Source organism: Eucalyptus grandis, chromosome 7 (genome assembly GCF_016545825.1).
Source record: "Eucalyptus grandis isolate ANBG69807.140 chromosome 7, ASM1654582v1, whole genome shotgun sequence".
NCBI classification, from domain to species: Eukaryota; Viridiplantae; Streptophyta; class Magnoliopsida; order Myrtales; family Myrtaceae; genus Eucalyptus; species Eucalyptus grandis.
Window position 1 is genome coordinate 42,494,058 of NC_052618.1, and position 14,200 is coordinate 42,508,257.

At 38.6% G+C, this 14,200-nt stretch overlaps 1 protein-coding gene across 1 annotated transcript; it reads left to right on the top strand.

The window, feature by feature from the left end:
• Positions 1-9,019: 9,019 nt before the first annotated feature.
• Positions 9,020-12,318, top strand: LOC104453571 (indole-3-acetic acid-amido synthetase GH3.17). The gene is made up of 4 exons (XM_010068173.3): positions 9,020-9,674; positions 9,762-9,863; positions 9,978-10,810; positions 11,413-12,318. The coding sequence occupies exons 1-4, from the start codon at positions 9,385-9,387 to the stop codon at positions 12,018-12,020; spliced, it is 1,833 nt and encodes a 610-aa protein (XP_010066475.2). The 5' UTR covers positions 9,020-9,384; the 3' UTR covers positions 12,021-12,318.
• Positions 12,319-14,200: the final 1,882 nt, after the last annotated feature.

Genomic DNA, 14,200 nt, shown 5'->3' on the forward strand with positions numbered 1-14,200 from the left:
CGCCGAAGTATTAAGAAATAAAATATATTTTCTTATTATCTAATCATTTTGAACGCATGAAATGAAACTGATTAAGAAAACAAATAATTTAAGGGCCAACATTTCTCTATTCTTCTTTACCAACTTGCAATCGATAGAAGACAAAACATACGATGCAAGGGTAAGAGCCTGGAGCATTTAAAGAGGGAGACCCTATTTCGGGAAACTTTTAGAATGGGAAAGTCAAAGCATGAGGCACGCCCGAAGGGCGCAGATATCCACACACGAGGATCAAGCCAAGGCTCCTCGACCCTTCCTCCCTTGTTTCGCTCCTATTCCCCTCCCCTTCTCAAGGGCTCCTGTTCCCCCTCGTGACGCCATCCCTCCCTTTGTTTTTCCCATCTCTCCACTTGAACATGGTCAACCAAATCTAGCAAATCCCAACATACGTGTCTTACTATCAATAATCAATAAGACCCCTCATTAGTTAATTCTTCAATGTGTGCCTACCAAAACCCCTTTTTTTTGAATTTTATCTTTTCATTAATCTAGTGCGTCCCCAATGATCTCGTGGCCATGCAGATCAGTCACGTCTACAGACCTTATCTTATTGCTGCTCCTTCCATCTCCTCAACAATTTATATTACATTTTGTGATATAAGCTAATATAAGTTGTGTCGAATAATCTTGCGTTATGAATATCCATCCCTTTTCCATGTCTAGACAAGCTTACTTATTTTAATTTGTGCTGTTCACGATTGCATTCAAACCGAATAGATATCCTATTCCATGGTTCGTTTTACGATTCGCAATAAGTTTATCGAGGTTGACAAGATCCTTCGAGCGATGTAAACAAGGAATCAACCACATTGCGTTGGGAATCAAATCTTCATTACTGACTCACCGAACATAATCACTTGCATTGTTTCAAAGTGGAGAAAAAAAACCAGCTGTTAATCCAATATATTGTGAGCAAAATGACTGTCGTGAGAATTTAAATTTCTCTTAGTTCACGTTTTTTCATAAACCCTTTCTTTTTTCTGCAGGGGTTCAAGAAAGGTTTGTTTTGGTATAAGATAATATAACTCCGGGTTGTTTTTTTCTTTTTAAACATGATTTAAGACAGCCTTCAAGATTTAGGTTCAACTCAAAGATGAAGACATGGCCGCTTACGCATGAAAGAAACTTTTGAGGCTATAGTTTGCAAGTACCAAGGACTGGCTTGTTTTTTTCTGTGGGTTAACTTTTCTGATTCTTGAAGTTTAGATTCGTTGACAAATTTACATAGATAGTCCTTGGATAGGACATTGTACTTTGCTTCATATCCAAAAAGACAGATTTCTCTTTTACCTTTCCTCAACAGGATGTTCAAGGGGAGAGTGGACGGAGATGGAGCGTACACCACTCAAACACCAAATGAAATAAATTCGATTTATTAGGGCCTGCACGCGCGCCCTCAATTGGTCAATATATTATTCTTACTTCACATCCAGCAATACCCTCTTTTTATTTAACATCCAGGTGATCCGAAAATCTGAATGAAAATTCAAATGAAATCATTTAAGATCTTGCTCAAGTCCGAAGGTTAATTGCGGCTTGAAAATTTCAATGTATGCCATATCAGCTGGAAGGCTCAATAGGCCAACTCAACCTCTGTAGGCCTTGAAAATAGAAGAAAGAAAGCTGGATTGCAGCGGGGAATAGGCACAACGCGACTCGAGAAACAGTGTGAAATGTAGTAGAAAGGACGATAGCTCTAGAATAAGCGACGAGACATTTGAGTCAAGAGGGATAGATGAGCAAAGATCAATTAATCAATTATATTAGGAGGTTAAGGTCTTAAGACTTCTTTCTTTTTTAATATAATCCGGATTTTGGATTAGTAAAAGAATTTCTGCCGGTGTAGGAAATTGACTGAACCGTTTAATCTTCTTGTGTCATTTATCTGGTATTAATTTTTTTATTAACCGTTAAATCTACTTGGAGGACAATATAATATCTTGCAAGTCCAGTGAATTAGTTAATTCCATGCCTTCAACTTGTACATGTGGCCTTAATTAGAGCACCTTGCACGTGCGTGATTGGTGAAAGTTGAATGAGTAATCCCTGGTTCTTGAGTTGGAAATTCCTCAATGCCATCCCAATGATGTCAAGTTTATTTCTCATACGCATAATTTATTCAATTACAGCTAATATGAAGTTTTCCACAGCTATGTTTTGTGTGCTTGGTGTGGACGTAAAGTGTATGAATCTCATTCAATTTCTAAAGAATTGACCCTAGCTACTTATCGGAGGCAGTGTAGGTTTTATCACTTTCAGTCACAGTTATCTGTTTTCTAACGAGGAAGTGTACCTTAAATAGATAAAAATTGAACTCTTGAAATAATCTCATGAATGAAGTATAATATGAGCTTACTCAATTACGAAGTTGTTTGCATTTCTACGGTGCGGGAAAATCAAATCTGTGTCATGTGTCTTAAGTTTAGCTACTAAGCCAATTCCAAAGAGTTACATTATGTCAATATCGTTTGAAGGTGTAACAAAATTCGGTCCAGTTTTACTAAAAAAAAAAGGTTCAAAATATTGAATAACAAGCCAACAATTGTCACAAATGGACTTTGTTTCGCTAGAGTGATACACATGTACCTTAACAAATGTACCCCTCACCTATGAGTTTTCCATGCCTGTCAAGGTGCCATTAATTTATCTTCATGCACTAACATATATCTGACCAGCATTGAATGTCTCTACATCAGTCATCTCAAACTCCTACAGGACCTCAATCATTAGGATCTAACATCAATTATGAAGATCTGTCCCGGCTTATCTTCACCTATATATGGTTTGTTCCGTCAAACTAAACCGAGATGTCGATTGTCGTGGGGGGAAATTGTGACAGCCCACAAATTCTTTCCCCTAGATATTCATCAGATACCGAGAAATATTGAAAGTCAATCCATTAGATATCGAGAAATATTCTTGTGAGGAGATTATCCGGCACAGTCCTCTACCACTCTAAAAGTTTTAGATGTAAAGCTGCGCAACACTTTTAGGTCACCCACTTATGACATTTTTATTAGAGAGGCAGTGCGACAGGAAAGAAAAACCTTCCCACACATTCATGAATCATATGCTTCAGACTTTCCTATGATAGGAAAGTGTAACATATTCAATATATATTCCGCGTCATTCTTTAAAAACCGCTGTAATCACTCCAAAGAGATAAAAGTCAGAAAAAGCTGTAAAGGTCTAATAATGCCAACATAAAAATAGTTCACAAAATACAAATTAAAGCTAAGCTCAAAATGGTGCTCATCTTTTGTCCTCACACTCCTCATGTTACTTGGCGGTCATACCCAAAAAGCCTAGAGGCCCTAAACCTTCTTCGTCTTCTTTATTATTATTGTTGTTGACGTGCATATTTGAATGCATTTGAAGGTTCCATATTATAGAATTGATGTGGTATGAAAGAATTAATATATCATAATTGGCTCAAAACTCATTATTTAAATTTTTTAGTGATGTTAAGTCCAACTAAATATATTGACAATTTTACACTTTGACTCCTTGGCAATCTCCATATCGGATTTTTGCCACGAATGTTATTAAAGCCAATAATATATTGGTAGGCTCCTCTTCTTTTATGATGTTTGGTGAATATTTCAAAGAATGACTCTCATAAATTGATGGAATTTTCAAGGGATGGACAATGTCGCATAGCAATGCGATCCCGAGCTAGGTGTTGGAGATTCAAGTTGAGATGTTGATGAAGAAACATACATGGATTAGAAAGGAGCAAACCTAACATTGAACATATGTGTGAGGGAGACCCACAATGTTCGCCGCTTAGAAACCATTTTGGATATTCAAGTTGAGATATGTTGATGCACAGAGATACTTGAATTAAGGGCCAGTAAACCTAATACCAAGCTCACACGTGAGGAAGAGATTGTTGAAGTATAAATGTGGCTTGTGTTAAAAAGTTCCACATCGAAAAATTAGTATAAGGTATAGTAGTTAATTTATCATATATTTTAGTTAACTCGTGATTCATTGACTTACACTATTAAGAGATTCAACTAAATTTATCGACGGGCTCGAACTTGTCTCTTTCTTGACAATCTCTTCAAATATAAGTATCCAAGTTATATTATATGCTCTCAATAATTATTTTTATTATTGTTATCATTTTTTTTCCTTCTTTTGAGCTGTAGTCTCGAATTCACGAAACAACATGTGTTTCAGTCGGGTTTTCTTGGTTTAAACCCCTTTAAATCAGGGTTCGACTGGTCTGTTTGCAATCATAATGCTCACGATCCCAAAGTACGGTCCTCGACTCCTCGAAAAGACCCACGATTCGCTTGCATGGCACTTCTTGTTCTTTGTCCTCTTCATGGGGCTCGCGCACGCCACTCTTCCCAATTTATCCAGCGCAGCAATGAAAATAATTACAAAAAGAAACCATGCGAAAAGTAAAGCTGCTATGTCTCTCTCTATAACAGTCCATGAGAAAATTCTGTCAAGGGTATAAAGGTTTCTCGAGACAACGTGGATCTTCATTATTTAAACATGAAATTTAGTTGGTCAGTTCATGCAGTAAATTAACTCTAATCGAACTTTTCTAAATGAGGATAAAGTACTGATAATGTGGTGAGGAGAATCTAAATCAAACATGACAAGCAACGAAATGCAAAGCAAGATAGAATTATAGTGTGGGCAAGGCATCTACATTGGCTATCCTGCGCTTACAAGTGACAAGGTATTTCACAATATGGTAAAAATATCCTAATAATTAAGTATTACTAACGATGTTCAAAAGACTTGTATCTTTATATGGAGAAAATTACCTAGTCAATAATAAATTTATATTACAAGTGCTAATTCAATTCTAAATTTCTCAATTTTGCTAATTCAGTTTTGAATTTTTGTTCGAAATTGCAATTTAGTTATTCGGTCAATTTTCAATCATTGATTTGATGGTTTAGTCATTGTCAGTAGTCCTATATGTTTGTGATTTTTGGTGAAAATTAATCAGAATGATTATATTAAAATTTCGCACGAAAGGTTTGGACTAAATTGATAAAATTGAAAAGTTTAGAATTGAATTGATTTACACAATAAATTTAGGAGTGATTGGACAGTTTCCCCCGCATACATATGTGCATATGAAAAATAAATTACAAAAATACCTAAGAGAGAGGGTAATTTGGATTATCTTAGAATACTTTGTATTAAATAAGAAGCCACCGACAAAGTGTTGTTTTAGATGAAAAAGGAGTAAACTCCTCTTTGTGATCTTAGGTTCAAATCTTATTGGGAGAACTTTAATAATAAAATCTTGAATGCATTTGACCAATCTGGGGAGTATGCTCTTAAGATCACTCAAAAAGGCATATCAATCGAAGTGTACAAAAACCCGGTGTTGACACCACTTGACTGCTAACTAAAGGGAAAAAAAGGTTAGAAGCCATATGGACGTGAGGAAGACCGTGATAGTTTTGCGAGCTTTTTAAAATGACCATTTTGCCTATCAGTCAACATATAACACATGGTCATTGTTCATCTTATGATATGCAAGGGTATACTTGAAATTGTTTGGCGATAATTTTAGGTGAAAAGTTCTTTTAAGTTTGCAGTTGTTATTTGTGTGAGAGTTTCTACAACCATAGCTTTGCATTTTTAGCCAATTTTTGAAGTCACAAGTTTTGTATTCTCACTTTTCTATTTGGAGACTAGATTACATCTGCGGAAAAATATAATTATCAAATCACCGGTTCTTCTCAAAAGATTCTTCCATTTAATATGGCTAAACACTTAAATTACCTAAGGCACTAGTGCGAAAACCCCTCCCTCTCTCTCTCTCTCTCTCTCTCTCTCTCTCCAATGTTCAACCTCGATCCATTGTAGTCGAGAGCTCATGAATTTAGATAAGGAGACCTAGATTTGAAATTATTAGTACCGCGACAAGGTCACCATGGTTACGGTGGTGGTGCCAGGAACGATGCTCGGAGTCAGTTGGGTGGCAGCTAATAATGACGGGAGATGGAAAGGTGGGTGCTCGCAGGAGATTGGTATTATCGTTTTCAGGAGATTTGATAACTTCTTTCCAAGATGCGCAATTCACTCTTTGTGGTCTTCAATTTTCTGTTTAGATCGAGTTCCGAAGTTTTAGATTTCAAAATATAGGATGTAAAGTGGTACAATCATAAAATAGGCCAAAGAAAAGTACTAAAATTGCCAAAACACATGATAATTTCAGGTACTTTCGTCATTTGTTGGATTAGATAACTGAGGTTTATCTTTAGGGAAAGGAGTTTCCTCAATTATGTGTTATCAAGGAAGTAACTAATACGGGAATTTACCCAATATCTTCGTCAATATAATTAGCACTTTAGTATTGATAACGACTACCATAAATGCATTGTCTTCTCGTGATCCAGTGTCAAAACATCATATAATGTTTGTATAGCTGCCAAATTTAATTAAGTTGTTGGAGCACAGTGTGGTTTATGCTTCTTAGTTGGTCATGTAACAAGTACCTAACATGGTCGAACGATCGAATACACATGGTCATCTATATAAATATGAATTAACAAGCTCTTTCTTAAAGATTACCTATAGGGGAGACACATAAATTGCTAGGGATTGATCATTTTTCTTGCAGTGGTTTTTCTTGCACTCTTCACTCTTTTTTATTTTCAATCAGATTTGTACGTACCTCATTCAATACACGAGTTTTGTTAAAAGGAAGAACTATTTTAATGATTATTTTTTATGTCAGAAATTAGCAAATATTGATTTTTTTTTTAACTCTTCCTATCAAGTATTTTACAGGAAGATTTCCTTTTTTTTTCCTCAATATTGCAATAATGTAGCAAATTACATGTGGAATTTCTCTATGTCATGTATACTACGATTATTAACAATTTTCTAATTGTTATTGAATGATTTGATTAAATCAACTTGACAACTTTTATGACTTAATTGTATTTTTTGAAAATTTTATGATTTAATTATACTTTCGTGATAAGTTTTAGGACTTCAATACTCTTATCCCTTATTTAAAAGAGAAAAATTCATATGAAACAAGATATGGCGAGCAATTCATTAAAATGCATATTCTGATTTTACACAACTTAAAAAAAAATCTCACCCCATGTAAGGTCAGGAGTATATATGCAACTAGTAAATTGTGTAACCAAAAATCTAAGTGAGACAAAGAATTGAAAAGGAAGTGCCAAACCTTGAGTATTCTAAGGTTTGGTTGCTTCAAGGTCCCGAAAACACATCATTGAAGAATCCAACTACGCCTGACAAATGAAATTCTTACTGCTGTCGCAATGCACCATATTTCCTGTTACATTGCATATCCATTATGCCACAGATCTTGCAAAGCATGCCCTTTAAGGAAGGCAATTCTACAGTGAGTCCGTGAACATGTGATGGCGACTTCACAAACCTCAAGACCGCCAAAAAGGGATTAAAAAAGAAAAAATATATATAAATTTTTTGGAGCTCTGCATCACTGACCAGATTATTATAGGTAGGAATAATCATATTTTTTTCTTTTTAAATTGGACATTTTAATCAAAGGACAGCTGTGTGCTTTGGGAGTCGCTTTCTGCTATTTAGTAGGGGCTAGAGAAAGCTCTCCAGGGAATTTTTTCACGAGTAATTAAGAGGTGATTTGAGAGTTTATTAATGCTAAACAGGACAATGTGAAGTCATGAGCTCGACCGCTTTCATTTTCTTTAGGGACACAAAGTCTTTCTTGGTGGGTGAAGTTGGAAGCTTCCATACTGTTGCAGACAGTCATATGTCTGCTGGAGAATCAGCCAAACAGGCCCTGTTTTGTTTCAAGATGCATTTTGTCTATAGCTGAAATCTCAATTGGGTCGTGGAAGAGGAGAAGGACTGTATCGCACTATGTATGATTTGATAACCAAAAAATCCCCAATCCTTTTACCCATTAACATCTTAGAAGATTTCACAAAACCTTGACAGTAACATCATGCACATCTTTCGGAAATTTTATGCGCGGAAACCTGCTCTCCAACTCGGAATCGATGACTTTGGCTTACTGCTCGCGAGAAGCAAATAACGCAGCAAATCTAATAGCAAAGATGGACCGAATTATTTCACTTCCTCAACACTGGAACTCCTCCCCTCCTCCAGCTCTTTCAGAAATTTTATGTGCGGAATCTTACCTATCGACTTCTTGTAATTTTCGCACTTAATGAATGAAAGTAGCTATCATTTTCGACCAAAAAAAAACATCATGCACATCTTGTGTGTGAATTGTGCTGGAGAACGAATGGATATTTTGTGTAGCAATTACACCGTATCATGATAAACACATGGATAAACAAATCAATCAAATATTAAGATTCTTCGAAATTCCAACGTAAAATTCATTGGGATCAATCAGTTTGTAATATTGCAAGATAGGAAGAGAAATGTCTATTCATTTGAAAAGAAACGAATTTAGATTAGGACCTCTTTTGAAATGATTGATAGATGAGGATAAGTTCGTCCACGATTGCAAATTTGATTAAACTGTGTTCTGTTCTTCTTGAGGTCACTTGGACTTTGGATTTCTTGTACTGCAAAAAGGCACAGCTTTCATCTTTGATTAAATAATCATTTTTTTCTATTTCTTTGTTCCCTTTTCTTAACTTTTGTGTCAGTGGGAAGACCAAGCAAAGGAGTCATGTGTGAGTGAATACTTTATTTGCTCTTCAAGTTTATTTCAACAGAAAAAATAAGTACATGACCATTGGGCTTGGAACTGTACAGTGCGCATATTTTTCTTTTGTTTTTTTTTTTTTTTTTTTTTTTTGGCTGAGGAATAGGCACTTGTAGGGAGTTTTGACCAATGATGAGCTGCATCTAAATCACAGCTTACCAGACAAGGCCACGTGTGTAGGACCTTCGTAGCCTCTCAAACCCCCACCCCCCCGGGGCAAAAGCATTAGCATAATGCAGCATCTGCTTGCCTTCCGATGTATTCATTTTCTTCTGTTCTCCACCATCTCTGATATCATGTAAAAACTTCCAAAAAATTCCATCAAGAAAGCTGTTATATTTAATCATTTCCTCCCTCAAACCCCTCAATCAGCAACTACTAAGAAACATGGTCCAATTCACAGAGAGAGAGAGAGAGAGGGAAAGAGGAAGAGAAGTGACTGTTAAAGATGTGTGAATTCATAAGTTAGCTTATAAAAGTAGTGCTTCAGCTGGTGAGGTCGCCTTTTGAGTTCAGTTTCGGGAAAAAGAAAGTGTGGCTCTTTCAGGATTCTCGCTATAAACACCCCAGGAATGACAGAATCCTAGGAGTTCGCCAAACTGTCAATCCAGAAGTGCTCACCATTTGAGTTCTGCCCGAAAGGCAATTTCGCGGAGAGGATGTTGCTTAGCTATGACCCAAACGACAGCGAAGCCGGCCTGAAGCTTCTGGAGGATCTCACCACGGATGCAAATCAGATTCAGGGACAGGTGTTGAAGGAGATCCTGATGCAGAATGCTCGGACGGATTACCTCAGCAGCTTCCTGGACGGCCATGTCGATAAGGAACTCTTCAAGAAGAAAGTGCCCGTGGTGAATTATGAGGACGTCAAGCCATACATCGAGAGGATCGCCAATGGGGAACGATCCGATATCATTTCATCCCAACCGATCACTGAGCTATTGACCAGGTATACCAAGTTTTCTCCTGTTATCTGTTCTTGGCCTTCACTGAAGCATATTTTCTTGAACCTTGTGCATGTTCGTCTTTCTCACAGCTCGGGAACCTCAGGCGGGCAGCCTAAAATGATGCCTTCAACTGCAGAAGACCTGGATCGAAAGACATTCTTTTACAACCTCCTCGTGCCCGTGATGAACAAGTTCCGTACTTCTATCGTCATATGTTCTTTTCTGAGTCAAATTCTTGGCAGGAATTGAATGTAACAGTAAAATACTAATCGAAATGGTATACTATATTCCCACTAATTTTTCAGGTATGTCGATGGATTGGACCAAGGAAAGGGGATGTACCTTCTATTTATCAAGCCAGAGATCAGTACTCCCTCCGGTTTAAAGGCAAGACCCGTCTTGACGAGTTACTACAAGAGCAACAACTTCAGGAATAGGCCTTACAACAGGTACAATGTATACACTAGCCCTGATGAGACTATTTTGTGTTCCGACAGCAAACAAAGCATGTACTGCCAATTGCTTTGTGGATTGGTACAACGGGACGAGGTTCGTAGAGTGGGGGCGGTATTCGCATCCGCTTTCTTGAGGGCCATCAAGTTCTTGGAAGACTATTGGAAAGAATTGTGTTCAAACATCAGAACAGGTCAAATCAGTGATTGGATCACAGACCCGGGTTGCAGGAGCTCTGTCTCCTCGATCCTCAGAAAGCCTGATCCGGATTTAGCCAATTCAATTGAGAAAGAGTGCGTAGGAGAATCTTGGGAAGGCATAATTAAGAGGATCTGGCCTAGAACAAAGTACATTGAGGTCATAGTTACAGGCTCTATGGCCCAATACATCCCAACTCTTGAGTTTTACAGTGGTGGGCTCCCTCTGATCTCCACAATGTATGCCTCTTCAGAGTGCTTCTTCGGGATCAACTTCAAGCCACTAAGTAAGCCTTCGGATGTCTCGTACACCCTCCTACCAAACATGGCCTACTTTGAGTTCTTGCCTGTAGAGAAAAGCCACAGCGAAACGACTGAAGAGGCTCAATGCAACGGCAATTCTGGTTCACATTCTGTAAAAGAGACCGTTGATCTCGTGGATGTGAAGCTCGGTCAGTATTATGAGCTCATAGTCACAACCTTTACGGGTGTGTTCTCTTCCCTCTTCAGATCTGTTTCTTTGTCTGAAAGATAAATGACTTAAAGTCCCTATTCAGTTAGCCAACAACTATTTCTGTTTTTTCGTGAATTTGGTAAGTCTATATCTGTAGTGCAAATTTAGTTAACCACCACAACTGTCACCATGGAAAGCCTCACTGATCTAATCAGGATACAGCACAAAGCATGAATTAATGTGCTGCAACACTTTCTGGCTTCTAAACCCAACCCTTCCATGTGCCAAATGCAATGCAAAAGTTTCTTTAATAGGAAGGATCCCAGTTGGTTTATAATTTTTTTTATTTTTCTTGCTACTCTAAGAGTGCAAATTTTGAACCAGCATGCACATGCACATGTTTTGGGAACTTCAAACTTTGAGGAGGATACATAGCATTAAAGACACCAGCTTGATGGGGTGTCGCATTGGAAATCACATAGTCATGTCCTAAGGTCACATGCAACACATAAAGCCTTCCGATAAAATTTAACTAAAATTTCCCCGTTCTTTGAGAATTAGTCACTGATTATCGTAGCTAAAGAATCGGATAATTTCAACATTTCTCTCAAAATGCCGGTAAAATCTCTTCCACAGGCCTATACAGGTATAGGGTTGGCGACATCCTAATGGTGACCGGATTCTACAACAATGCCCCCCAGTTCCGGTTCGTGCAACGGCAGAATGTCGTCCTGAGCATCGACACTGACAAGACCAGCGAGGAGGACCTGCTCAAGGCAGTCACGGAAGCAAAGAAGCTGCTGGAGCCACTCGGGTTCCTGCTGACCGAGTACACGAGCTACCCCGACACATCATCACTGCCGGGCCGCTACGTGCTCTTTTGGGAGCTCAAGGCCAAGGGCAACAACATTGTCATCAACGAGCTCAAGGGGCTCAGCGGTGAGATCATGGAGGAGTGTTGCTCAAGGGTCGAGGAGTCGCTGGACTACGTGTACCGGCGGTGCCGGGCCAAGGACAAGTCAATCGGGGCATTGGAGATTAGGGTGGTGAGGCACGGGACATTTGATGCGCTGATGGACTACTGTTTGTCACAGGGGTCCTCAGTGAACCAGTACAAGACGCCCAGGTGCATAAAATCGGATGATGCCCTAAAGATCTTGGACTCGAGGGTGACGGGGAGGTTCTTCAGCAAGAAGGTCCCTTTCTGGGAGCCTTACAAGATGGAGGGTTATGCCGCCAAGTGACGAGTTGCTTCCCGGTTCTTCGTGCTTGTTTGGCAGGTTTCACAGGTTCTCCTGCTAATGCCTGACGAGGACACCTGAGAAACGATTACGCGGTAGTGAGAGTTTTATCATTTTTTTTCCCTCTTCTCGACTCTCCTTTCCTAATTCGATATTGGTCTGTTGTTGGGTGTGGCTTGTTGCCCCAAGAACACTCTCTGTCATGTTGATGTGATGATTTTGTACCAGCACTCTCTCTCCCTGCACAATTGCTGGATTTGTAACGAACTTAATTTGACTAGATATTAACATGTGTTTTTCTCTGTGCCAATTGAATCTACTGTGTTCCATGTGATTCCACATCACTGTTCACAAACAAGTGACTTGAACTTTTTTCGGCCTACAACATTAGAATTTTCATAAGAAAGGCTTGATTTGAGGCTCTCTACACAAGCGTTGTTATGCACGACCAGCAACGATAAAGAAACAATCATTTATGACATAGAAATTCACGAACATAATTCAACCGTGTATCATATCTAAGTGGTTCAGTACAGATTGACATAATATGACTTAAACAGTTCCTAAATAATTCTGAAAAAGAATACTCTTTTTGATGACATTAACACTGTCTGTAAGGATTGAAATTTCTGTCGTGGCCGTCGATATCAAAGAAACACAACCAAAACAAAAAAAAATGGGAAAGAAAAAGGAAAATTAGGGAAGAGAAAAGGTGGGGGGCGATGCAAAAGGCCATGGTGTGGCCACGAGGACTAAGGGACATAAAGAAAATGAGGGGAGTGAGATCCATGAAGCATGGGACGTGAATGCAAGGAGGAGACAAGGAGAGCAACCCAAGGGGGACAACATGCACTGTTCAACCAATCACACATGATAAATCATCAACACACACCCTCACATAATCAATCAATCCTGCATCTTTGGCTTTATCCCCCCCTTCCTTCTCCCTCCTCTCTCTCTCTCTCTCTCTCTCCAACACTTGCATTTATGGCAGAGCATGTGGCCATAACCACCTCCTCCAGCTTTACGCCCGGGACTCTGTAAATTTGGACCCCCTCGTTTTGTCTCCGCCCTGATCTCTCTCTCTCTCTCTCCTTTTATAAAATATAGGATGAGAAAAATTGCATGGCTCAACTTATGCGCGCGGTTTTCTTGGAAAAAAGCAAATGAATCGTCTGTTTTTAGCCATTGTTTGCTAAAACCCTAAAGCTGACGAAGCAGGATACCGTAGTTCGATGACTACGGATATCGTTTCCAGCAGGCATGCATGCGATGAATTCGTATGGCGGATTATCTGTAACTTCTTGTTTCGAAACTATGAAATCGGCGAGAACATATTTTCTTGCACCCGTATATGGAGAAACAAACAAAATACCATCCAATAAAGTGATTAAGCTCGTTATATAGTGGATAGGAAAACTGAAATGTTGCATTCGACGATCTGCAGACTCGCACCGGATGCAAGTCAATGTAACTGTTACAAATATACTGTGTTGGGAACTTGGGATCAGCAAAAAGACGAGGAACTATTGCTTGACATTGATTTCTTGTGGAAAATCCTGAAAATAGTGGTAAATTAAGGAAGTTTGAAAGATATCTTTGGCGATGAATTAGAAAGTTCGTCGCTAATAAGCAAGAGGCCAAAATTCCGCCAACTTTTTACAGGAGTTGCAAGTTCGTCGCCTCACATTTCAAAGCAAGTTCGTCGCTGTAGCTTATCAATAGCGAGGAAAAGAACATTTCATGAACACTACCTGTGAATGGCAATGAAATTAGCTTCCTTTTAGCAATGGAAAGTTTCCTATGGCTAAAGGGAAATCGGATTTAGGGCTCTTCTTAACCTAACATGGAGGACGGCAATAAATTTTGAAATTGAAAGGCACAAAATGAAAATTTTAGCCCTTAACTGTCAGATTGATACAGATTTAAGGCTCTTGCTATTATTGTCCATTTCTTCTTTTTTTCATAATTCAATACATAAGAACATCGATACATTTCCGAACACAATATTTTTTGTGGAGGAATATATATATATATATATAATCCCATAAATATTTGGCAGACATGGAGCCATAGACAAACCCACTAATCGACAATGTTCGACATCAAACATATCACATCAGTAGTAAAAGCTGGCCTCATAAAGGAAGGTGGGGTGACTCAATGAATGTTCAAAGTAAGAA